Source organism: Engraulis encrasicolus, chromosome 6 (genome assembly GCF_034702125.1).
Source record: "Engraulis encrasicolus isolate BLACKSEA-1 chromosome 6, IST_EnEncr_1.0, whole genome shotgun sequence".
Taxonomy (NCBI): Eukaryota; Metazoa; Chordata; class Actinopteri; order Clupeiformes; family Engraulidae; genus Engraulis; species Engraulis encrasicolus.
This window is the reverse complement of record NC_085862.1, coordinates 43,733,269-43,760,399: the sequence shown is the minus strand read 5'-3', so window position 1 is coordinate 43,760,399 and position 27,131 is coordinate 43,733,269. Positions and strand designations below refer to the sequence as shown.

The window sequence follows — 27,131 nt, the reverse complement described above, 5'->3', positions numbered from 1 at the left end:
TTCACAACACAATTCTATTCCGTTGTACCAAGAAGCTTAATTTATTCCTTAATATGATGTGGATGTTGTTTGTGTTGTAGGAGCTCCATGTGGGGAATAACCAGATAGTGGGAATCGAGGCAGAGTATCTGAAGCACCTGAGTGCCCTGAGCGTGCTGGAGCTGAGGGACAACAAGCTGACGGCCCTGCCCGATGAAGTCACTCTGCTGGAGGGGCTGGAGAGGCTGGATCTGGCCAACAACGACCTCAGCAGGTGACACGGCTGCACAGAGTTACTGATACAGCACTATTACTACCACTACGTCTAATACGTAGCATTGCACATACAAACTCGCCACAGTAGAGCAGACAGCATCTCTACCAAAAAGCTTTAAAAAAGTTTTAACAGCTTCTTCCCAGCAACAGTGAGGCTGATGGCAAAAAAGAACACTTGACCCACTTAGATTTTGTTTTATTCTTTTGATCTCTTTGATTTTCATCACTTTTTAAATATATGTTGTCTTTACCCTGTTTTTATATTTAATTCTATTTATTTATTGACTCATAGGGCCTGCACAAGAGTTCCTATGTGCTTGGACTACTAGTTCATGCACAAATGGCAAATAAAGAACTTAAAACTTTGAACTTACCATACACCATCCGCCACCATCCCACCACTTTAGTAATACATTGCGACTTGGTCATTGCCATTCTGGTAATAGCTCATTTATAACGGGTAGTGTCTTAAGGGGTTTAAGGTGCACTGCGTAATATTCCTAGTAGTTTATTTCTAGATATCATACTGCCCATTCACTAATGTTACATTTTTCATGAATATTTACCATATTTACTAAGCATTCATTATGACTGGGAAAAATACACTTTTCATACATGAAAAGTGGGATCTTCTCCATGTCTGCCATTTTGAATAGACATGTTTAGCTGCAAGTCTTACTGTACTTTGGTCATACTTGTATTAGTTTATTATGGGTAGTCATGGCTAAGTGGTTAGGGCGTCCAAAGGTTGTGATTGTTGCCCGAAGGTTGCCGGAGACTCCTGTCCTGACCCACCAGGTTGGTAAGGGGCAATAATTAACCAGTGCTCTCCCCCGCTTAACCCTGTGAAACCTGAACCATGAAAGCAATGAGAGAAAATTCAATTTTTTTGGAATTTGCTTCAATATTGGTCCCTTATAAGAAATGTAAAAAAAAAAATCAAAATTTTGTTAAGGTCGCTGAGATATTTAATGCATCATATATGATGCATCAGGCTTTTAATGAATGGAAATTCCAATTTCATGACCATTGAAAAATGACTTTTAATGCATTTACAACTTTTTTTTTAATTTAAAAAAGTTGTCAGACAATTTAATTTGAGGATTATCTTTAAATATTTAGTGAGATCCTGCCATTTTTTAAAGCCTATCCTTGTTTTAGCAGGACAATCTTTTACATTTCCCACAGCCTGGTTGGGTAATTTTTTAAATCTATGTAAAAACATAGCTGATCGAATGATGCTCAACAACCTATTTATGAGTGTAATATAGATCATTATTCATTTTCGATGTGTAATTTGAATATATGGGTCCATTACTACAATTGGACCACTTCTCCATTCACTTCAATGCATTTTTTACGAGATCATAATTTCAACATTTTGCATTGCATTTTCAAAATTGCAAGTAAAACCTGTTTCTTAAGGCAATATCTTTGTCTTGAAGTAAAACAACTTGTGTGTTTTGTTAAACGATCGTCGTGGTGTGCTTTGTAAGTTTCCCTATGGAGCAAATGCATTGATGGCTGACTTCCTGCCACCGCCGGATGGTGCTTATATGTCTCATCAGTTTTAGCACGATCTCTCTGCAACACGGTGTAAAAATATAAACTCTTCCTTGCTTAATTGCACAAAGCAAGTGTTCAAATTAAAGGATGTAGAGTTATATTTCGGAAATTTGTACACAAACCTTATGCAATTTGACGAAATCTCAGCGTCGGTCAGGGAAACCGCTTCTACCCCATTTTCCTGTTTTTCGCCGAGCTGTGGTCAACTTGTTGTCGACCGCTGCTCTCTTGTGGCGGTTTCCGTGTACTGCAGGACGTTTGGAAATGACACGCAGGATGTTCTCTTTCGGTCGAATCGTTCGACACAGACTGTGACTCTATGGGGTTTAGCGCCCTCGCGCGACCGCTCTTGAAGCCTTTTTAAACACGCCTATTGGCTGAGTTGAGCTGTCACTCATAGGCGCCCGCCTCCTATATAAACTGTGACAGCTCGCTCATCTTCACATTTTAGCTCTTCAAGACTCGCCTACAAGCCTTCGGAAGAGTACCACGCCGCAACTTTCTTGACTATACCCCGACTCAACAGCTAGTTCGCTGGCAAGAAGACATTTTCTTGCCACTTAGCGTCGAGGTATTGAGAGGAAAAGAGAAAGAAAGAAAGAAAGAAAAGAATATTTTTTCGTGAGGTGAGTATTCGCCGCATTAGCTTGCGAACCTCCCTGCTAAGACACCTGCTAGCATTTGGCCGCCAAGGCTCGCCACCTGCCTGCTTCACCTTTTCTTCATACCGTTTTTTCGTTCGGTCAGCCGCACTAGCTCGCTACCCCTACGATAACGATATTGGAGATATTTTTTTATTTTATTTCATTTTTGGACGGACTCGCCATGCACTCCGCATCGCGCCCAAAACGGCGCCCATGCCCGAACGCATGCGGTCAGTTCATCGACTCCAAGGACCACCACCCGGCCTGTGTTACCTGTCTGGGTCTCCAGCATGCCCGCGAGGCCCTGGAGAACCCACGGGGATGCAAGGACTGTTCTCGGTTCTCGCTGAGAACACTACAGCAGCGCTTCGAATGCTTCGGGCTACCACTGGAGCCCCAACCTCACTCAGGCACAACTGCTTAGCTGGTCTGGCGACGAGACAACGGGTCACGTGAGCCTACTGCCCCCCGGTCGGTTGCTGATATGGAGGACTGCTCCTTCACAGAAGGAGAGACTAATATGGAGTGTGGGCGGCGAATCGCTTCTCCCCTTCACCCAAGTCACCCCCCCTGCCTCCGTCGCCACTTCGGTCTGCGAGGAGCCAACTGTCGAACATCAAACGTCAGCGGGAATATTATTCCTGAAAACCTGCCAACGCGCCGCCCAGCGCCTCGGACTCGTGTGGCCACAACCGCCACCGGTCCAGGCTAGCAACAGGCTCGACGGTAATTTCCTGCCCCGCTCGCACCGGCACCCAAGGCTTCAGTCCCCACCGTTTAAGGACTGCCTGGATGACGTGACTAGACTTGGAACAAACCTACTCCAATCGAGTGGTTATCGGTGGTTTTGGTTCTTTTTCTGAAATGGAGGGGAGCGACAGAGAGTGGGTTATCTGACTGCCAAAGTGGAAAACAGTCCGTAGCCTCTTACCTAGCCCCAACTCCAACACGGGTTTGTCAGCCTCTGCACAACTGCCTCACAAGCAGCCAAAGTTTTTCCTCCCAGCAATTGGAGGAAAACGTTTTAAAGTCCTGGGACAGGCTTGCGCGCGCTCAGAACACGGTGTCGCTGCTCTTAGCATACGTGGTGCCGAGCTACAGGCAGAAGTGGTGCCGCTATCAACGAGGACAAGCCAGTGAAGGAACTATGGACCGAGATTCTAACGGCAATGGACTTTGTTATGAGGACCACACGTTGTTCTAATCAGGCCATAGGTCGAGCAATGGGTCTGACAGTGGTAGCCCAGAGACATCTTTGGCTCAACATTCAGGACAAAGACCATCCTGCGTTCCTGGACGCACCAGTGGACCCAACCGGGCTATTCGGTTCCGCTGTGCAGGCAATGCAGTCGCGGTGCGAGTCAAAGAAGAAGGAGAACGAAGCCTTTGGCTACGGTCTTCCCCGCAAATTGGCCCACCCAGTACCCACCCGAAACCCGGGCGTACAAAACCCACCTCCTACCCAGCCTACTACTACTGCCGGACCCTCCCGCCAGTGGCACACGGCTAGACGGACCATACTGGTGACCCGCCCTGCTCAGCCACCTCCACAGCCGACAGTGGTTCACAGTGCATGGGCCCACCGTCCCACCATCCAACTGGATGCGGGCGCCAGACGAGGATGTGGCCGCCCGATGCCCAAGAAAAAGAAGTCAGCCTAGCTACAAGGCTGCCCTACCAGCCTTCACGGTGTCGGGCCCTGCCCGTCACAAAACCAAGATACCCCCACGTTCAACTCTGGGGTGGTCCGTAAACACACAATGTCGCACAAGCATGTTCCCCTTGTTGACACAAATAAAGCTGTTAAGCCCCAGTGCCCTCACTCACACTCCCATACCCACGGTTCTACCTCTGGGTCTGATAAAAGTCGTTCACACACACCCACGCTCTGCTTTGGGGTCGTTCACGAACAAACACGGTTTCATAAGCCCTCAGCCCCGAGAAAAAATACAATTAAAAGTAAACGCGTGCGCCGAGCATCCCCCTCGCCCACGCTCATACCCACTATGCCCCCCGAATCAGTGGCTAAACTCCCCACTACAGACCGCGGGCGCACGACCAAACACAGTCATACCCCTGTACAGTCCAGAGCCGCTCACACACCGTATAGCGACTTGGCACATACACGTAACGTGTCCTTGGGTTCTGTCTACAATCGAGCATGGGTACAGAATACAATTTGCGCGAAAGCCCCCGAGTTTTCAAGGGCTAACGCCATCAGTGGTGAATTCAAATTCGGTTCGGATACTAAGAGATGAGATAGACACTCTCCACCAGCAAAACGCTGTAAAAATAATTCCCCCACACGAAGCACAGTCAGGGTTCTACAGCAGGTAGTTCATTGTACCGAAAAAGGACGGGGTGTCTCGCCCCATCTAAGATCTGAGAGTGCTGAACCGTCGCATACGAACATATTCCTTCAAAATGCTGACGCACAAGCAACTCATTACGTCCATAAAACCCGGGGACTGGTTCACAAAATTGGACCTGAAACAGGCGTATTTTCACGTCAGCATACACAAACACCACAGACAGTTCCTGAGATTTTATTTCGAGGGCAGGGCACTAGAATTCCAAGTGTTGCCATTCGGGCTGGCTACTGCACCCCGTCTTTTTACAAAGATTATGGATGCTGCCATATCCCCACTGAGAGAAAGAGGAATGCGTATTTTCGGGTACATAGACGATTATCTTCTATGCGCCCCGTCAGCGCAGATAGCCACGGAACACACACATCTGTTCCGCAGCCATCTGGAATCCCTAGGTTTCCGAATAAACTATCAAAAAAGTGTGCTAACCCCAGCTCAAACTGTGCACTTCCTGGGCCTCACACTGGACTCCACCACGTTCCGTGCCAAACTCACGCCACAACGAGTGGAATCATTTCACAAGTGTCTCTCAAATTTCCAACTGGGAAAGAAAGTCAAATTTCGTATTTGCCTTCGCCTTCTGGGTCTAATGGCATCTATGATAGCAGTAGTACCGCTGGGGCAACTGTATATGAGGGACATGCAGAGATGGGTGTTCTCGCTCCGTTTGCACCCCGAGCGCAGAGCACACCTCAACCGGCAGGTAACGGTTTCCCTCCCATGCATCCGCGCGCTACTGGCGTGGCGAGACCCGCACTACTGTCACGGGGAGCCCCACTGGGACTCATCGTGACACGACGTGTGTGGTGACAACGGATGCGTCGCTGAGTGGCTGGGCGCCACTCTGGGGGATCTGGCTGTGGGTGGTGTCTGGACAGAAAACCAATGTCAGCTTCACATCAACGTCCTGGAGCTGACAACAGTGTTCCTAAGCGCTAAAGCATTTCCTGCCTTTGCTGCGCCATCACCACGTTTTAGTCCGTACGGACAACACAGCAGTAGTGGCATACATAAATCACCAAGGGGGCCTGCGGTCGCTTCGGCTTCACCGCATCGCTCACGATATTATACGTTGGGCCACACGCTCACTTACAGTCGCTCAGAGCCACTCATGCTTAATGTGCGTGCAGACAGACTATCGAGGGCATCCCTCTCCAATCAGGAATGGAGGTTACACCCGCGTGTAATCGAGCTTGTGTGGAAACGCTTCGGGCGCGGTGAGGTGGATTTATTTGCATCACAAGAGAACACGCATTGCAGACTGTTCTTCTCCATTCGAGACAGGGATGCCCCACTGGGAACGGATGCGCTATCACACCCGTGGCCGAACACTCTCTTGTATGCGTTCCCCCCAGTCCATCTAATCCCACATGTACTAGCGAGGGTGAGAGAGGAGAGCCTCTCGTTGGTGCTGATTGCTCCCTGGTGGACAAACAAGCCCTGGCTAGCGGAGATCTTTCTCTTACTGGCCGGGCAGCCTTGGCGACTCCCCAACAGCAAAGACCTTCTGTCACAGATGGGGGGGGAGTTAGTTAGTTCACCCGAACCCGTCAGCGTGGAACCTACACGCCTTCCACGTGAAAGGGACACCCTAAGATCAATAGGTCTGCCATCGAATGTTATTGCAACTATTCAGAGTGCCAGAGCTCCATCTACGAGATCTGTGTACGATATGAAGTGGAGGGCGTTTGAGAGATGGTGTGTTCAGAAGGGCGTTATCCCCTTTCAGTGTTCTATCACCCATGTACTTACGTTCCTTCAGGAATTATTCGAAAAGGGACTGGCCTATTCTACACTTAAGGTCTACCTGTCAGCGATTTCAGCATGCCATGTAGGCTACGATGGTGTATCTCCGGGAGCGCACCCCCTGGCTAACAGATTTCTGAAGGGCGCTCGACGCCTTCGACCTGCTGTGCGCTCGACCGTTCCCTCTTGGGACCTCTCCTTGGTGCTGAACGCGCTCTGCCAAGCCCCGTTCGAGCCCCTACAGACTGCAAGCATTAAGGTCCTCTCGTACAAAACTGCCCTCTTGCTGGCCCTTGTCTCAGCTAAAAGGGTGAGCGAGATCACTGCTCTCTCTATACACCCCTCCTGTATGGAATTCAGTGTGGATAATAATAATGTCACGCTTCGGCCCAATGTAGCGTTTATTCCTAAAGTGTCTATGTTGTACGGCAGCTGCGATCTACAACTGACATCTTTCAACCCCCCTCCTTTCTCCTCGCAGGAACAGGAGAGGTTACATTACCTCTGCCCGGTCCGGGCATTACGCTTGTACATGGACAAAACTTCTTCATTCAGGCGTACTGACCAACTATTTGTTTGCTTTGCAACTAATTCTAAGGGACAGGCGCTCTCGACACAGAGGCTGTCCCGTTGGATTGTCGATGTGATTGCAATGGCCTATCGGGCCTCGGGGAAAGACCCCCCTGCTCTCAGAGCCCACTCTACGAGAGGTGTCGCCGCGTCTTGGGCCGCATTTAGAGGAGTGCCTGTCCAGACTGTTTGCGCTGCTGCGGGTTGGGTTTCACCGCACACCTTCGTAAAACACTATCGCCTTGATGTTACAGCGTCCACGGTGGCTCACGCTGTCCTTGAGGCGGGGGGATCAAGACCTGTGTGAACTGCTTTGCACTTTCAGCGTGGTTTTTCACTCCCGTTATTTTTTACTGGTTGGGAATGAGCATTCAGGGGCGTATTTAAAACTCCCATAGAGTCACAGTCTGTGTCGAACGATTCGACCGAAAGAGAACGTATGGGTATATCCTATACCCTCGGTTCTCTGAGGGAGATTAGTGAGACACAGACTTGTGCTGCCCCTTCCTGCTCGCTCGTCTTGCAGAGCTGGGTAATGTGAAGATGAGCGAGCTGTCACAGTTTATATAGGAGGCGGGCGCCTATGAGTGACAGCTCAACTCAGCCAATAGGCGTGTTTAAAAAGGCTTCAAGAGCGGTCGCGCGAGGGCGCTAAACCCCATAGAGTCACAGTCTGTGTCTCACTAATCTCCCTCAGAGAACCGAGGGTATAGGATATACCCATACGTTTTTCAGATCGATTTTTTTGTGTGTCAGCGTGGAGAGGGCTTTGAATTTGATGAGACATATATGATGCATCCGGCGCGATAGGGTTAAATGCAATTCCGTTCTGTGCAGTGTGCACTTGTGTGCTGTGGAGTGCTGTGTCACAATGACAATGGGAGTTGGAGTTTCCCAGTTTGGCCCTTTCTTTCATTATTTATTACATATTTATGAACAGATCAAATTTGGCAACAAGCAGCACGTTACCTATAGCAATACCTATAGTACGAATTACAAACATACTTAACATACAGTGACTACTACTATTATATCTGTTACTGCCATCTATTCTACCACCTAGTTCCACTAACACTAGTTAAAACACTTCTACATATGGGGGGTTCAGTCCTCTACGTAGTTGGAGGTTAATTACATGAAGATGACCACCATTGGCCTATGCATTAATAGTTGCAATCATTTGCGAAGCACCTTGAGTGCTCTGTGGGAAGTAAGGATGGTTAAATGTCCATTTGGTAACTCTCCAAACTAAACTGTAAAATAAAGTGGTCTTTAATGTGAGATAATTGTATCAATAAGAGTTATATTAGACAACGTGTTGTTGACACAAAATAGGTTACCTTGTTAAAATATTACTTTTTTAACTGGTGAAAAGTTAAGACCACTGTCCGCCCACTGACTAATGTCCTGAGAGATTTGGTTCAGGCGCTGTCCTCACAGTAGTCGCCCTGCGCAGGTTCTTAAACTTCAAAAGGAGTGTGTGTCTTGGTCCAGGCTGAATGGACCTCATTTAGTGTGGAGAGTGCGGTGTCTAACAACAGCTAACACGTCTCTTCCTTGTTTTCTCCACCCCCTACCTCCCTCTTCCTCCTCTCCTCAATGAGTCAGCCTGCCCTGCACTCTTGGCAACCTACCCAAGCTGAAGAGTGTGTCTCTGGAAGGGAACCCCCTGAGGGGCATCCGGCGAGACCTCATTGCGGTGAGTGAGCCCCCTTCAGTGATGGCCTGTTTGGCCAGATGGGTGCCCTCTGCAACCACACAAGGGTGGTCTCTGTTTTAGTCCCGCCAGCCTCGCTTGGCTCATCATCCGCTCTCTGTCTGTCTGTGCTCTCTTTCAGAAAGGCACGGGGGAGCTGTTGAAGTATCTAAGAAGTCGCATCAAAGGTACAGCAGTGATGAGTCGATAAATGCGCTTAGGAGTTTTGTTGGGGCAAACTATTGGAATTTGCTAAGATGATACTAATCAGATATATTGCTTGTTTCTCAGAGGCAAGGGTTAGGATTAAGCTTGATCTTCTAAGCTGCTCAATTAAAAGACTTACTTTTTTTGAGGGGGAAAACACAAATACACCTTTTTTTGACACAGCATTTCATACGAAAGTTACAAATTGTATTTGTACGGCACAACGAGCCAGGCTACAACTCATGCTAGATGCAGCTGGAAGAGCTTGACAAAAGAGACTTGACAAAGTGTTTGACAAAAGAGACTAGTTAGGCCAGATGCATGAGGACACTGCAATCAGACATACGTGTGAAACACACACACACACACACACAGAAATCCATTCCATTCTTACAGAACACCTTTACAGACATACAAGAAGACAAGGGTGACATTGCATTCACAACACAAATGGATTCCCAGTCCAAAGTTAGTGAGTGAACATAAAATATTTTCACAGGTTAATTGCACGCCCATGAAGCACTTTCAGCTGGATTCTCTGTGGAAGTCATCCCTTATCATTACTTATGTATTTATGTATCGTTTGTGTCCAATCGCTATTGCCTTCTCCAGAAGAGCCAGGCGACAGTGCAGAGCAGCCCCAGACGGCCATGACCCTGCCCAGTCAAGCAAGGGTGGATGTGCACTCCATCAAGACACTCAAGGCTTTGAATTACAGGTGAGGGTAACACAATTCACAGCTTTATAAACACTTTATAAATAATGAACTAATTATCAACCAAATGTTTATGGGCTAGAAATACTATGTTAACACAGCAGACACAGCGCAGTCGCATCGTCCAGGAAGTTTCTCCTCCAAAGACCAGAAGGCATGAAACCACATAAAACTCACACAGTAGTTAATTCCTATTCCATTGTGCAGTCATAGTTATTACTCATTTACAAACATTTGTAAATGCTTTGTTAAATGTTAATTATTATTAAATGTTAATAAAGTGTTTATAAAGCTGTGAATAGGTAGTTATTCTAAAGTGTTACCCAGGTGAGTTTTAAACATCTGTGTATTTGCTACACAGCCTTGGAGATGTTGGTCATGCTATTTTCAGATTAAATAAACGCTATAGAAAGTAACTGCCTGAATTGCTCCCCAGTGAAAAGCAGGAGGCGGTGATACCTGATGATGTGTTTGATGCGGTGGGGGGCGGCCCAGTCGCCAGTGTGAACTTCTCCAAGAACCAGCTGACCTCAGTCCCTCCCAGGTGATAAGACATTCTTCCTCTTTAACTACTTTTTGAAGTAGGATGAAAAAAATGATTAAGGGTTACATGTGTTTGTTACCATCAGCTTATCCAAAAGATGCTCTTGATTGTAGTAGCAATGTTCTTGCATGTTTTGTGAAGGAGAGCGACACCATTGAATGCCTGGTGTACTCTCTTCCGTGACTCGATAGCGTCTGACTGTGTGTCTTTCCCTGAGACAATGCCATGGCTCATGTAATGTTCTTTGCTCTGCTCTTTGTTTTCTCCTGTGAAGGCTTTTAGAGCTGAAGGACACCGTGTCGGACATCAACCTTGGGTTTAACAAACTGACCAGCATCACTGTTGAATTCTGCTCTCTCAAGCACTTAAGCCACATTGATCTCAGGTAGAAAACACTTGTGAGACAGACTGATGGTGTATGTAGTTTTATACTGAACCTAGTAATTACTTTGATGTTTTAAGTGTTAAGGTTGGCTTGTGGACATCTATGGAAATATTTGAGTGGAGTCAGAACTGATGTCATAGCTTTAGCCTTATACGACACTGCCAGATGGTAACAAATTGTTCTCTTTTGTACAGAAACAACTTCATAACCGAACTGCCATCAGAAATGGAGGGGCTTGCCAAATTGAGGAGCATCATTTTGTCATTCAATAGGTATGATCAATACCTGCACCCACAGTAGTAGGTAGGTATCATGATCCAAGAACCCCATCTCTTTTCTCACTGGCTCCGTGACAGGTTCAAGGCATTTCCAGATTTTCTCTACAAGATAACGGCGCTGGAGACGATCCTCATTAGTAACAATCAGGTCAATGGCATTGACCCGGCGCGGCTGAAGATGCTGGATAAGCTCTCCACTCTAGACCTGCAGAACAACGACATCATGCAGGTGCCTCCAGAGCTGGGCAACTGCACCAGCCTCAGGTACAAGTCATATACTGAATACCTAAATACCTGTTACTGTATCTTCTCAATCATAACCAATATTATATTACATCGTTACTCAACATTACATTGTTACTCTGAGGCAAAGGAACTTACAATAATGTGGTTTGCCAGACCAATGTGAAAATGATAAGCAGTGTCTCACAGACGAAAAGTTAATGGAAACATGGCTTTTGGGTGACGGATTGTGCGCAATGATTTAAAAAGTAGGGTTTTCATCTGTCTCTGAAAATTGAGGCAGAGAACTCCAATGCATAACCAAGTGTTCTGGAACATGCAAATGATGCGCTTTTCTTGGGATGAAAATAACAACCTGGGTTGAAATACGGAACTAGAAGAACGGGGGGGGGGGGTGGTGAAGGTGAAGACCCTGCATCAGCCTCAGCATTGCACCAAAGTACAGTATGCCTTCATGAAATAGTCATTATGTACGGTCGGCTGTGTATTGCTCTGATTTCACGTGGAGGCCAAGGGAAACAATTCCTGAATTATTGAATGGCAAGCCCATCCATTGGTTTCAATGCCTGCTCTTTTTCAATAATCTCTCACCCCACACACAGGGCGTTGATGCTGGATGGAAACCCGTTCCGGAATCCCAGAGCAGCCATCGTGGCCAAAGGAACAGATGCCATTATGGAGTATCTACGCAGCAGAATTCCCACTTAATCCCGTCTTGAGGAAAAGCGTATGCCTGCACGTACACTACAAAGGGGTTGCATCTCAACTCATGATGATGACGCTACACTTTCTTTCCTCTCCATTTATTTAACACAGTGACTTGTGTTTACATTCTGACAATGACCACTACCAAAGGCTACTTTGCCAAAAAAAAAAAGAAAAAAAAAATCCAGCAAAATACTCTTCTTGGCTGACAGCTGGCAGTAATGGTGGTTGAAGGTTTTGTCATAGCACAAAACTAATCTGGTGCACACTGTTATTCATCCAGCACTGTGTCTTGCAGAACATCCAGGCACTCTCTCACCATCCATTCAGCACTTCCTGCCATTTTGTACAATGTGGCTGTCCATCTAGGCCTCCACTATCTCTGCGCTTATCATTAGGCTTACCTGTACTCATCTGGGTGCTGATTAATTAAAGGGTGCTGATTTTCACCAAATTCTTAGTCTTAAATACATTGATGTCATGCACAGAGTGACTCACTGACTGAATCATGATGAAAAATATATTGAGTACATTTTACGGGTTATATCAAATTTCTGCTGATAATTAAACAGAAGTGTTTTTTAAGATGTTTTGAATTGTATTTTGTCACATGTTTCAAATGCATGATTTGCTTGCTTTACATATAAAAATTGTACACTGATGTTTGCACATTCTGCCTTTGACTTTTAAAATGATCTCAATGATCTGTAATTGGGTGAAGGCTTTGCTGGAGTATTACATTTTAAGTGTTTGTTTTGCAGCATGTCAAGCTGGTGTATGTAAGGCATGTTTGTACCTGAACAACGATGAATTTATTGCAAGGTATAACAAATCACAATGTAACACATAGCAACAATAGTGACGTTTTATTAATTTTACAATAAAGACTTTCATACATTATTCAAAACACCCCTTGAATACTGAAAAAAATCTGCACTTCCCCAAAGCCGAAAATGGCTCTGTAATCTGGTGCACAGTATTTAACTTTTTGTCCTTTTTCAAAAGTTTTATTAATAAAATGTATCTTAAATATGTACAGTTGGCATCTGCAAAATGCATTCTAGACACAATATATACCCTTTTTTAATCAATAACACATTTTGTGTTAATTCAGAAATAAAACTGGAAGGATTAAACTTGCATGTGCAAATAAATAGTATGATAAATTGGCACTCAATCCACCCTAGTTAACGGAACATTTTTCTTCTTTCTGGTGATAAAAAAAGACACGCACACACACACACACACACACGCTCACAAAAAATGAAATAAACCAAATGAAGCAGCATTCGCATCCCGGGAATCTCCCACTGCTGAAGCTTTGTATACATTCACAATCTATAGGAATAAATTATCTCCATGTGTCTTCATTCACAAGTATATACATCAATACTGCAATTAGACTCAATAGTACCATATATAAGCTTTATATTTAATAGTATTTTAAACACATACAAAAATGACAGTTTTGTATATTCATATACATATATATGTTTATATGACACAAATTCACATGTACTGTAGAAATAATTTTACATATTGATTACTACAGCATTCTTTCTTGTGTCCTAAATACTCATCCATACACAGCTTCTGTTAACCTTATAAAATCTCACAATTTGAGCAAAGCTAAGTATATCAATATATTTTTTAGAAATTATTACCTGAAAACATTTAATAAAAATATTTATATTATCAAACTTTGTCACAATAGTATTTGAAGTGTATATTTCCCAAACCAAGTTTGTCGTCTGTTATGTCGACTGATAGTTCAAGCTTGACTTGAAGCAAAATATTTTGTGGGAGGGTTAGGGATACGGCACTTTTACAAACAATTTGTAGGTGCTCAGATTTGTTCAAAAACGCTCACGTCTACTGCTACATTATTCAAAATAAAACTCTTTTTTCATTATTTGGGGCTATAATAATCGCAATAGGGATATTGTGACGCCAGTTGTCACAATACTGGGACTGTTTACCCATGAGTACCACATTATTGGTCAAATTTCAATTGAGGGTCTGCTGAAGCCTTCCCCAAACCAGCAATATACATGCTGCGCGACGGGCGTTAAAAAAACTACAATAAAACAGTTTCCATAAAGTGTAGGCATGCTGTAACATTAAAGCTTAAGATGGATCTTCCCGAATATGAGATGAACGTGGTTGCCTATAGCGCTATGGGCAACAAAACTAGTTAAGTTCGACTTGATAGTTCTCATTGCATCACAGTGATAACATTTTATAGTTTCTTTTCTGTGATGCCACTCGTGTCAGTCCATGTTGTACTGTGTGCACCTGTGTCGATTATTCCATGTTTAGTAGTGCACTTAATCCCTTTTGTTCAAATGATGTTTTGCAAAGGTAATTACATTTGGCAAGTTTGTGTGGCACTGTTTTTCCCATTTTAAGCCAGTGGTTTGTTTAGAAACACAACGACTTATGTCACCAGTATTAACAGAACTTGGTATCAACCCCCCTTTGTAAACCTCCTGTCATTTACCAAAATAGACCAGTGGGGGGTGCTGTTGGCCATTCAATTAATTGTCGTGCTGTTGCAGATAAATTAATGTGGCTCTATTGCTTTGGGATTTCTCTTTTTTTTCCCCTGTTAATTTGTGCAAACCCATACATTATTCAACATTTTCTAAAAATTCTAGGACACACAATGCAGCATGGGTAAGTGGCATGAACATCTTACAGCAAGGTCTAAGTAAGTGGAAGGAAATTGGTAATATATGTTCTTGTTTAGTATTTACTGTATCTTCAATAACTTTGATTAAAAAGAAAAAAAAGGTCCCGTAATTATAATACAGGACAAATATTTTTTTCTGCAATAGTAGAACACAAGCGTATAAAAGGAAAGTTGTATTTTCATCCCTCACATCCTTGTTCTTCCTCGTCTTTTCACATCTTTGTAAGCAAAAAGTATTTACACAAGGCATATACAAACTTGAGGCAGTGTTGATGGTGGATGTACCTCTAAGCGCCAAATGTGCTTCTATGCTCTTGAGATCAAAATGAGTAGCTACTAGGAAAAGTAGGTACAAAATGAATAAAAGGCATAGAAATGAGCAGAGAACAAAAAAATCATATCCACTGACAGCCCTGGGCTGGCAAATGGAGGTGAATAGTCCAGTCAGTTTCAACTGGAGATCTGGCTTGAGCATGTTTCCATTTACAGGTGAAGTCCGTATTTAACCTTAGAAGATATGTAACCTATTTTACATTTGGCACTAATATTTGCCATTGGTCCAGCAATTGGCAAATGTTCTCTGTTCCTATGTAAAAACATTACAGTCCTGTATGAACAACATGTGCGTGAATGAGAGTCTCTCAGATGGCAGCCAGCTGTGAAACAGACTTGGCCCATGTCCGGCCCATCTCTGTTCCACAACCTGCAGCTATCTGCGATGAGATCTGTAGGCATGACTTTATACATGTGTCAACATTTTTTCGTTTTCTTTGTCAGAAGTCAGGAAAAAAAACAAAAAACAAAACAAAACACAAAAAAGGAAGGAAAATTTCATATTGTGCTCTCCCTCAAGATTACCAAGTCCACAGTTTTCTGGAAATTCTTCAGCAGAGACACAGCGGTTTCATGTTCGATGTGTAAAAAACTATGTCCATTGGCCTGTAAGGCAAGAACGAAGCACATGATGAACAATCTGCAATGGACTTGGAAAGGGAGGGGCGGAGGAGGGGCGAAGCAGGCATCAGAGGAGCAGTACAGGCCTAGCTCAGAGGACTGAAAGAGACACCACACTGTCAGAAGAGAGGGAGGGAGGGGAGGAGAGGAGAGAGAGGAAGGGAGGGAGAAAAACAGGAGAAAGAGAGGAGAGGAGAAGAGAAGCACAACGGGGGGAGAAGAGGAGATCATGCTGTTAAGAGAAAGTGGAAAGAAGCTGGTCTTTAGAGATCTGTTCCTCCGCTAACACTTCCATCTGTGAAGAGAGAGAGGAGAGAAGAAGAGCCTACACTTGCAGGCGCTGATGCGGGCGGTAGAGAGAGAGAGAGCCTTCTACTGGTTCACATTGAAAGCGACACAGAGAACGCACCAGAGGAGAGAGGAAAAAAGGAGACAGACCAATAACTATAGGGAATCGGGAAGAAAATCCCCCATAAAGTTATTTGGCCACATGTAGCCTAGCGCATTTCCACTAGGCTGCAATGTCAGACATTTTGGAAGCTGGCTGATGAGACAGACAAACATTGTCTGAGAGCAACTTACTTTACATGAAACAAAACTAATTATTATCCACTTAAAGCTTTAACTCTGAGCTAGGAGTGTTTTCTAACTGCTAAGTATGCTTGGGAAGAATAAACGTCTTTCAATGTAATTATCGAGATCAGTTTCGAGTTTCTCAAGTGACCTGCTGTAAGTTACTAGTATGGTTGAAGATGGAGATGGGCATTTCAATGTGTTTGAGAATTGAACTCCATACAAATTCGCCCTTTCAAGCAAATCAAAAAGAAAACAAAAAAGACCAGATTCAATCTGCAAAGTTTGAAAGGTAGAAAGGATAGTTTGAGGGGGGAAGGGTTAAAGGAGTAGAGATTCGACACTGGATAGAAACAATCTAATCTTTCTTTTACAATTCAGTCGCAGTCTCTCTCATGCCATTAGACCAATGACATTCACTAAACCTCTCCTAATCTGCTCAGACAGCAAGACGTCAAAAAAACTGAGCTGAATGACTTACACTTTTGATTACAAGTGAAGCATGTTTTTGGAGGTTTGACACCAACAGTCAAAACAAAACGGGGGTTCCATCATGCTTACTTGACTTGTTTGACACACATCCAACACAAGATGCCACATGCACAGCCCCTGTTGGCGATGTGGCGACAGCAGCACTTGCTGTCTCGGGAGGAGGACAGACGAGGAAGACAACAATGTAATGGGGCAATGGGTGGAGGGACAACACGGTTACCTTCAGGATTTTGTCCCCAGGTTGCAGGGCGCCAGAAGCCGGTCCGTCAGGCTGTACCCTAGTAACAAAGATACCCTATAAGTCAAAAGTGATATGAGGTTAGGAACCACATGGTGGAGATGGTTTAGAATCTTTGCCTTTCATTTATCGATTGCCTTATTATAGTACATGGACGGTCACTCTGCCAATGAATAGACCGACCATCGGACTATTTTCTGGTGCCTTATACTATATCGTGCAGTCAAATGCTATTGTCAATTAGTCCACTAAATGGACTACAAAAGGTTATCGTTTAGAATGAAATGAGCTTAAATGATTAAACAGCATTCATATTTTGGCTTTATAGTAGCAAGACATTGTCTTTGTCTTGTAACTTGGCTTAAATGATTAAACAGCATTCATATTTCCGCTTTATAGTAGCAGGTCTTTGTCTTTGTCTTGTAACTTGGCAATTTGTGATGTGCCACAAGAGCTGCAGCTTTGACTTCAATTAACTTCATAGTTAATGTCAAGGCAGAGATTATAAATGCACCAACAGTTCATCAGCTCATCAGTACAATATCTGATTCTGCTCAAACACTAGTACACCTAGGTATTCAGTGAGTCACTAACGCCTTGACTAGTTAACTGTACACTGCATCACATACTGTCCCATGCAACACGGCACTGTACGACGGAGGATCCCTTGAGGCGTCTGTGATCCAGCTTCACTGTTGGTTCCCACAGTAACCGGATAGAGCAACATGAATTAAGTTCAATAACATGTGGTTAGTGTTGCCCTTTAACCCATTTAAGCCTGATTCTGCATATACGCTGCATTGACCTAAGGCGTCTACTCTGGAGCGACATAAATGCTGCATCCAAGCTCAATTGAGATTGAGTTTTGTATTATTTTGTTTTTATATTATTTTTTTTAATTTTGTAAGAGCTGAATAAATACATGCTAATGAAAGATGATCCTAGCTCCTAGCTTTTAAATGCAACTTATTTCGTGTTTTTCTGTGCTTTGGGGGCTGAGAAATCTAGGTTTTTATACAGTTTTTTTTTAAACCAAAAAGGGCTTAGGCATTCAGCAGGCGTTTTTTGCAGGTGCTTTAGGCTAAAATGGGTTAAATGTGACACCATATGGAAGAAGGCTTCTTCTCATGTCAGCGTAGTGCTATCGTACATTATATTGATAAATAAATACAAAACCACATAAAAGAGTGCTGCTTGAGTATGGAGGAAAGATAAGTTTCAGTAAACTCATAATACACCTGTTTGTCATTCCTTTGACAACATATTGTTGGTATTAATTAAACTGTACTTTCAGCATATGATTTCATAATTAAGCAATACATCACTTCAGTAAATACAGTGATTGAGCAGAGTTTGGCAAGACATGCAGTGATAGCAACATGACGCTTTTGGCTCGTGCACAACACAGTGCATTGCACCACCACGTTTCCATGGTAACTCTCTAGCAATAAAGAGAGACCTGAGCCATCTTCGGTTAAAAAACAAAACAAAAAAAAACACACACACACAGCAGAGCTACATTTCTTACGAAGGCAGAAAGCCTTGTTAAAAAGAAATTAATGCAAGTTGTCACTCCACTTATCATTATGCGAATACATTGGCCTTCGATCAATACTGCGGTTGATGAGCCACAACAAATGGTATGGACTAGCTGCTCTGGACTTTGCAGTCTTACCATATCGGAGGGCTTGAACGGATTTCCCTGTCCACTGATTCCCCCTGAGATGCTGAAGCCCAGACCCGGGCTCTTCTCGATCCTCACACAGAACTGACAGACACAAACACAAACACATACACACAGGGGTATTCAGAACCAAGCGGCGTTGGCTAGGGCTGGAGCATGTAGTGCCTCATCGTGCGTCATTCCTGCAATGTATCTGCCGACCCAACAGCACAAGAATTATTCATTCAAATGATATTCACTCAAATGAATGGGAGTTCAGGTGCTTCTTTCAGAAATGCCACTGCAGTAGGGTAATGTGTATACCAGTAAGTAACAATACTCGACTCGTGAGGGTCTGGCTAAAGGTAATCACACAGTCTTCAGCTGTGGGGACATCATTCACCAACCCTACCATCACTAACAGCATGTCATCAAGTTGCAAAAGAAAAAGGTGTGCACACACTTGTGCACTCATGCACGTGTGGTCTCGTACAAGGAGTGTGAGTGTGTAGGATGACGTGGCATGTACAGCATTCATTCTACTGACAATCAGAGCAACGGATCCCATATAAAATAGAAAAAAGATACAGATACATTTTTCAGGTTCTCAGTGATATCAGAGAGAACATTGTTGGTATGACGTGACACTTGAATAATGTATGCAACTTGCATAGGATATACTGCATGTCTCCACATCACTTACACTTACAAGACAAAATCATAAAAATGGAGAAAAAAACGTAAAAAAAAACTTTTCCATAACTACAACTACAAACTATAGTACCTCAAGCTATAACACCACAATAACCAAACCACACATAGAGGAGAGGTGTAAGACTGCACTTCCAGTATTTGCTGAGACTATGTTCTCTGTCTTTTTGATATTGTGAGAAAGCAAATTATAGCAGCTCTTATGAGCATTAACATAGAGGGATCATGACACCCAAACCATATATGGATGTAAATTGCTTTTTATCAAGCCTACATCGACCACTTTTCCATAGCATAGCTTCAAAATGTACTTAGCCTACTGTATGTTCTTCAAAGTTCTTTAAACTTAACACTATATAGCTATTTAAACTGCAGCACTCCTTCTGACCATTTTTAGTAGAGTTACGATAACCATACCTACAGTACTATCCAGCCTAAATGACCCATTATCGACTATCCAGTGCAGTATGGGGAGTAGAACCACCAGCCTACATAACCACTATCCAGAACATAGCCTCTGCATGTGCATGCAAATCCACGTTTCTGCCTTTCTGACTGCTGTAAAACACACACCGGGTCGGCCCACACCTGCTCCTGGAACCCGTCCATACTCTTCTGGCCCTTGGTCTGGACGAGGCAGCGCGCACTCTGGGGTCGCGGGCTGGTGGTGGTGATGGGCATGGGGGGCAGCGGCGACTGGTACTGCTGGATGGAGATCTTGTTGATGGCGCCCTCGTACTGCTGCTGATGCTGCTGCTGCTGCTGCTGCTGCGGATGATGCTGCGGATGATGCTGTGTCTGCTGTTGATAGGGTTGAGTGGCCTGGTACTGCTGCTGCTGCTGCTGTTGCTGCTGCTGATGGTGTTGGTACTGCTGCTGGGAGGGCGGCGGCTGATAGGACTGCACCTGCTGCTGGAGCTGGTGTTGGTGTTGTTGGTGTTGGTGCTGAAGCTGCTGCTGCTGCTGCTGGTGGTACTGCTGCTGCTGTGGATGCTGCTGCTGCTGCTGTTGGTGGTGGTGCTGCTGCTGCTGTTGATGGTGCTGCTGCTGTTGGTGCTGCTGCTGTTGGTGCTGCTGTTGCTCGCGCATCTGCCGGTGGGATGGTGTGGCGGCCGCCGTGGCGGAGGTCATGACCATGGTCTGGGGCTGGTGGGGGCTGTGGCCGAGACCCTGTGTGGAGAGAGAGAGTTCACACACAATGATGACATTGGCTTTTTTTCTGCTCTCCAAAATTAGTCGAAATACTGTACTGTGTCTGTTGCAGCTTAGCTGAGCAAAGGAGGACTATGTGTTAACATTTGAGATTGGTAAGATTGGCTTTTTCAGGGAAGGGGAGCCTCTATCCTACTCGACTACATACATTGAAGGAGAAAGAGCCTGCTCTGACTGTAATCCTGTATGGACTCAACACATGGTGATAGAGTTGAGTTAGATAGAGTTTTGTAAGGAGATGGGGGTCCTTACTAAGAAATATTAAACATTTCATTCTACAGCATTAATACTGTATAAATACTTTAAGAGAGAGTGAGCTCAAATCTGGCTGGTTGTATTGCTGAGGTGAGGAGAGGCCACTGAACTCCAGAGGGCTCTGATGCAATTTGAACTCTGGTTACACATCCCAGAGGGCAGAGTGTCAGAGAGCAGCAGAAATGCAGATGACAGAGCTTCTGTTATGGTCCAGAGCAGCACTGAGGGTCACAGACATGCCCAGGAGAAGACATGCACCATATGCAGAGAGCCCCACCAATATGCATCAGGAGGAGAAATAGGAAATGATATGGAGCAGCCTTTATATGACTACATTGACACGCTAAATTACTAGAAGACGACGTATTAGTTAGTTGCTACCCTATATTGCTGTTCATATATTTGACGATTGCCTTTCAACTGGGGCAAATTGGGCAAAGTTTTATCGTCATTCAACTGATATAGATACAATAAATTGCCAAAAGTATTTGCTAACCTGCCTTGACTCACATATGAACTGAACTGCTATCCAAACTGAGGTACCCTGAGCATGGTACCGTCCTGCTGCACTGCTCCCTTGGGGAACCATTTAGCACTGCCCCCTTGCACGGGTGAAGCATTAATGCAATTTTGTTGTGTGCTGTTAGCACTGTGTGCTGTGGAGTGATGTGTCACAATTACAATGGGAGATGATGGGAAGGCTTTCACTGTACATTTTTCCCATCTAAACAACATTTAGACTTCATCTTTGTCCATGGTTCTGTTTCAAGAAAATGATTTGATGATTAGTTCTCCTCTGGTCATAGAGTTGATAGTTGTGCTCTGGCCAACACAGCCCACCTCTCCTTCCAAGTGTGTGAAAGGAGTATGGCAATCATTCTGGAGGACCTACATGTATCTGGGGTCCACAATTACCCAAATGACCTACACTTTTTTGAAGATGACCCACATCAAATAAAAAGTCTTGAGAGGCTGGTGATGCAGGTGGCCCAAAGAAATGACTTTCCAAAAAGGTACACACACATGCAACTTCACCATCGTCATTACACTGGCCACTCGCCGGCCAGACTGAAGTGCACACCACCAGTTTGGTTCGGAGTGGCACTCTGACTTTGATGTCATCTCACACTCACATTTCCTTTGGGTCAGCTCAGCTTCCGCTGACATCAAAACCTCTCACATCAAAATTTTGACGGAGAGGGTGTTGCGGTGCTATCTACTCACCGAGCAACTTCACATGGACACATGCGGTGTCTTTTATCTGTATGTGAGACAGTCACTTCAGAAAGCTGAGAGGCTCCTGTAAGATATCCCATCACTGCCCTGTACATGGATATCTCCCCATCTTTCAAAAACAGAGCACACACACAGACACAGACACGCACACACATACGTTCTACTGTACTTTGCTTTGGATCTTAGCTCTGGCTTTCCTACTTCAGACACCTCCCTTACTTTACTTTGGAAATAAGAGTCTGTTACACCCGCTCCACCCTGGAGTGAAGTGCACTAGAGGGAAATTTGTTTGCAGTCCGAAACTGACTCCTCGGTCTTAGGCCTGTGCAAACATGCCAAATGACGCACAACTGTAATCTCTCAGCAGCCTGTCCAACTCTGCCGCTGAGCGTCTGTAGTAAAGTGGATCTGTGTAGCAACCATATTTGTGATTACCAAAGGCTCTCTGTTGTCAGAGACAGTGTCTTTGGGGGAATGTTGTGATGCAACTGGCTACAGACGCACCCCTGTGATTAACAGGGACAGATCTTACCCAGGTCATTTCCTAGTTATTTCAGGGTCATTTCCTACTCCCACTCCATGTCTTTCTGTACTACTTAATTCTCTCTTGCCTGATTAAAATTATTCAAGCGCATAAGCACACCTTTGGTCATTTTTGCCTTTCATTTGACAGGACGGAAGAGACACCCAAGAAGGATTAGAATTTGAACCTCAGGCCATGGCATGGAGAGTTAAAATTGAGCACCTCAGTTGGCTGCATCAAGGCGCCCCTTATGTTTGGCCTTTTGATGACACTACACTGGATTGGTCAGTGAAACAATAACATCCGAACTATCTTAAGTCATGGCCAACAGCCACACTATATTGATCAGTGAAACAGTAACAGCCAAACAATCTACTATAGTCATGGCCACTGTTTCAATATATTAAATAACAGTATGCATATTTCTGCAGCTTGCTTCATGATGCTTTAATTGCATGCTGTCATAATGACATCTTGCTTTCTGGAGCAATCTATTCACCATCCTCTCACATCCTACCTAGCTGCCACCAGGCTCATAAACAACCTCCATTCAGAACAAGTTGCTTTCTAGACTTACATGTCATCTTGCATCCTCTTTGCCCCCGGCATTCGGCAGTGACAGCAATTTGGACTTAACAACACAAGAGGATGCGCTCGGTTCGCTTATCTGTTCCGGCATGAACAGCACAAAGCCCCTTCCTGAATGACAGCCAGAGAGAGAGGCTGACAGAATATGGTCGCCAAGGCAACCGGTGTAGAATAGAGCACCGTGGAGATGATTCAGTGTGCGGCAGTTGCCAATTACTGACATTTAACATTGGCACCGCAATCACCGTTAAAGCAGGCCATCAAAAATGGCACACAGATGGACCATGGCACGTGACTTCAGATACAAGTAGCAAATAGGGGGGGTTTACAAGAGGACAAGTGTGCTTAATCTAACTGTGGCCTCGATGATAGCACTAAGATCCATGTTATGAGATTGCGGTAGGTGAGGTAGGTCCCTTGAGCAGTGAACAGATATGAGGAGAAGATGGATGCCATCTTGGGGAAAGAGACGCGGCAAAGCCTTTCGTGACGATACACTCTCAGATGGCTAAGCCTCGGTTTAAGATCTTAATATCAGGAGAGAGAGAGATAGATAGAGAGAGAGCGGCTACAACCACAGATTCAAGCCACTCTGAACAAACACTCAAGGTTTCCATTGGTTCACAGCGTTGATGAAACACGTTTGTAAGTGTCGATGCATCTGTCAAATGCACTTTAGACAGCACTTCTTTTGGACTAATAGTAGTGTGTAACCACACCACATGCCTTCACTGTAAACATCTGTGATAGAAAATCTGTCCTTTGTTTTTTTTGACAGGTTTTCCTTTTGATCTTGACGTCTGTTCATCTTCCAGGAATCCTTTGTAGCTGTGTACATCAGAGTTGCTTTCATACCCACAGTTTCCACAGTGATTATTATACACACAGTATATGGTCTGCATTGACAGAAATATTATGGAATTATGTGATATGAGACAGTATTGCTATGCAGCAGAGTATGATATTATGGTTAGTAAATCACACTTTTTAAATTGAAGTGCATTTCCCCCAGGCCAGTAGAGGTGGAGAGAGACAGAGACAGAGTGTAAGAGAGTTTGTTGGAGGTTTCATTTGGTATATGGAAAAAGAGTGATGAAGAGAGAGCGGGAGAGTGTGAGTGAGTTTGTTGGAGGGTTCAGCAGAGAGAGAGAGAGAGCTACAGAGAGAAAGAGAGTGAGAAAGTATGTGTTTGTGAGTGAGAGACAGTTTGTTGCAGGGTTCAGCAGAGAGAAAGAGCTAGAGAGAGAAAAAGAGAAGAGAGAGAATGTGTATGTGAGTGAGAGACAGTTTGTTGGAGGTTAGCGAGAGAGAAAAATGGAGGGAGAGAGAGAGAAATCTGGAGGGAGGGAGGGAGAGAGAGAGGTTGCTTACCTTCTTCATGAGACTCTCGGGGGGCACATCTCTCCTACCCAGCGAGTAGGGCGTCCACTGGCTCCCTGGCGACATCACCTCCTGGCCGTTATCTAGAATATTGCTCTGCTGTGAGGGGGTCTGACAGGGGAGATCGTTAAAAAGAGCACATCTTAGCGGGGCCAAGCGTAGCAATGTTTCTCCTCTCTGAAAACAAATCCGGGACTAAAATCCATTGCCGGCGATTTACGGTCGAATGAATTCATCTGTAAATGTGACGTGTTTAGCTATTTTCAAGATGTAATGGGACATACCCCTCTTGTTGAAAATGGGTTTCTGCTGCAAAGTTTTCCCTTACCACCACATTCACTTGAAATAGTCTTTGATTTTCTTTAATGTTAGTGGCTTGAAAGCAAAATTACTTCCTGGAAAAAATGAGTACTGCAGAGGCAAGCTGATGCTCCATGTCAAAACCAGACAGAGAAGAAAATTGGCCCTTTTTTCGGCAATTCTACACCTTAGGCGGGCTGGCTATTTGCTTTCTCTGACTGGTGTCTGATTGCCTCTTAAATGGCGAATGGATAGTGGGGGTCCTTCAGAACAAACGGCCAAGAATGGTGAACTGTTTGAACTGAAACATAGACTGCAGCCATGCAAGACAAAACACCTGACAGTGAGTGAGCAAAGAGATGAGAGATTGAGAGAGGACAGAGACAGAGGAATAGACGAAATAGAAAGAGGCAGACAGGCAGAGGGGCTGTTAGAAAGGAGAGTCAGAAAAGAGGAGAGAGGAAGACAGAGACGTCCGGAAAGAGATACTGGCAGAATAGTGCGAGAGCCTCCAAAAGGAGAGTGGTAGAGAAAGTGAGACAGGCAGGAAGAGAGATAGTAAAAGACAGATGAGGAAAGAGAGATAGAGAAAAAAAGAGTAAAAAGCTAGGCCTGATAGGCACTGCTGTGTCAAACTGGGAGCTATGGATAGTTTTTTACTGAAACTATCAAAGTCAGGACACTTCAGAAAATTGTATTGTAGGCCATCCTGTATTGCAATGAGGTCTGAAGCATTTATTCATCCATCAAGGCTGACTGATAAAAATAAATAAAACAGAATTGAAATCCATACGATTGTTTGCAGTTGAGTAGCCAAACGTCAAGTCATGCAAAACCGTGATTATTGGTACTACAACTACTTTCGTTTGAGATTTGGAGTCTTTTGTTGTTTTATACTCACATTTGGGAGAGGTAGCCACTGTGTAGTTTGGTTGTCATGCTTTGAGTTATTGTAAAAGTTTATGGTCATGCTTCTGCCGGCATGCGGTGCGGCATAGCCTCCAGAGTACAGCATGCCGAAGTTTACTGTGTTGTGCTTAAGGACAGCGCTCTGAGTGAAGAGGAGGGGGGGAAGACCAGACCAACCAACAACCACAGGACGCGAGTGACATGGGAGAGACACACACACAAACAAACACACACACACACACACACAGAAAAGAGATCACACACTGCGACATCGCAGCAGCAAGGCGGAGAGAGTGGAGGAGCCACGTGGCGCCACACACACACTGCGCGCTAGCTGCAACAGAGTGAGGGGCTGGGTGAGGGGGAAGCGGAGTGTTTCCGACAGAACAGTAGCAGTCTACAGCAAGAGCAACGTCGTCAGTGGCAACATCAACAACACAACGACACAGTCAGATACACTCATGGTTAACAGGTATATAGTACAGTACAAGCACTGGAGTGAAAAAGCTATGTCTGCTTAGCTAATGGTGGCTTAGCTTAGCTTATGGTGTTTTGTGACCATTGGACGTACGTACATGGCGCTGAATGATTCGTGTTGTAATAAAAAAATGGTTTGATATCATGTCACAGTGGTAGCAGTGAGGGTTATGGTGGTATTTAATGTGGTCGAACCGAGAAGGAAGGGGTGTGTACTGATTAGGGTGACCAGCTGTCCAGACTTCGGCCGGACAACCCCGCCCCTTAACTTTCTATCCTAGCGTCCTCGCGCGCACCCATTGCTTCGACTTGCCGAATCCCCGCCTCCGTGGAGAAAACAGTGAAGTTGGCACTCTAAACTGTAGGCAGAAATCAGGGAACAGTGCTGCCATCTTACCTCAGCTGCCAACAACAGTTTTACTTGTAAAACAATATTTTTGGGGGGAAGGATTTTCGCATTTCATTACCTCACTCCGATAAAGGAGTCATCAGTACCACTAACTTAATATTGTATCAGAGACGGCAGGTTACGATAGACAAATCCTTCCGTTGTTGTCTGTGTAGGCTGTTTCACATTTTTTAAAATATATTTTTTTAATGTATTTTGGGTAGTCATGCATTCGTAGGCCTAATAGCCAATAATTAATTTGATTTACTTTACTCAAAGTTGGTCAGAAGTCTGTTTATCAGCGGTGTTTTAAGGGAGGCAAACCGCTTCTGTCAACCTTTTTTTTTCCATGCAGACGCTGGATAACCAACAACACGAGCTCAAAATACAGACAGCGCCCGTGCAGAAAGACGTTTCTTTGCCCTGTTTGTAAAGTTGTGAGAACCCTCGTATCGTTGTAAAGGCATTTAGGTCTGGGGTTATATCTGGAGTAACATGGCGGCCGCAGATATCGGAAACGCGACCGACTGTCAAGGTCTAGTTTGCGTCAATGACGTTGGCTCGCATCTCGAGGCCATAAGCAAAAGGCTAGGAGGAAAGGAAAGACAAAGAGAGGG

General features: G+C 44.5%; 2 protein-coding genes across 2 annotated transcripts in view; one reads left to right on the top strand and one right to left on the bottom strand.

The window, feature by feature from the left end:
- lrrc40 (leucine rich repeat containing 40) overlaps positions 1 to 12,959 on the top strand; it is a 23,772-nt gene extending 10,813 nt beyond the window's left edge. The window contains exons 7-15 of the mRNA XM_063201710.1: positions 81 to 253; positions 8,759 to 8,849; positions 8,989 to 9,034; positions 9,666 to 9,771; positions 10,205 to 10,312; positions 10,587 to 10,697; positions 10,892 to 10,969; positions 11,054 to 11,239; positions 11,821 to 12,959. Coding sequence (XP_063057780.1) covers positions 81 to 253; positions 8,759 to 8,849; positions 8,989 to 9,034; positions 9,666 to 9,771; positions 10,205 to 10,312; positions 10,587 to 10,697; positions 10,892 to 10,969; positions 11,054 to 11,239; positions 11,821 to 11,926 — 1,005 coding nt within the window. The 3' untranslated portion in view covers positions 11,927 to 12,959. The remainder of the gene's footprint in view (positions 1 to 80; positions 254 to 8,758; positions 8,850 to 8,988; positions 9,035 to 9,665; positions 9,772 to 10,204; positions 10,313 to 10,586; positions 10,698 to 10,891; positions 10,970 to 11,053; positions 11,240 to 11,820) is intronic.
- A 375-nt stretch (positions 12,960 to 13,334) lies between these two features.
- Positions 13,335 to 27,131, bottom strand: part of lrrc7 (leucine rich repeat containing 7) — a 124,321-nt gene continuing 110,524 nt past the window's right edge. The window contains exons 24-28 of the mRNA XM_063201711.1: positions 24,432 to 24,551; positions 19,835 to 20,416; positions 18,548 to 18,640; positions 16,855 to 16,929; positions 13,335 to 15,554 (exon numbers count right to left, since the gene is read on the bottom strand). Coding sequence (XP_063057781.1) covers positions 15,447 to 15,554; positions 16,855 to 16,929; positions 18,548 to 18,640; positions 19,835 to 20,416; positions 24,432 to 24,551 — 978 coding nt within the window. The 3' untranslated portion in view covers positions 13,335 to 15,446. The remainder of the gene's footprint in view (positions 15,555 to 16,854; positions 16,930 to 18,547; positions 18,641 to 19,834; positions 20,417 to 24,431; positions 24,552 to 27,131) is intronic.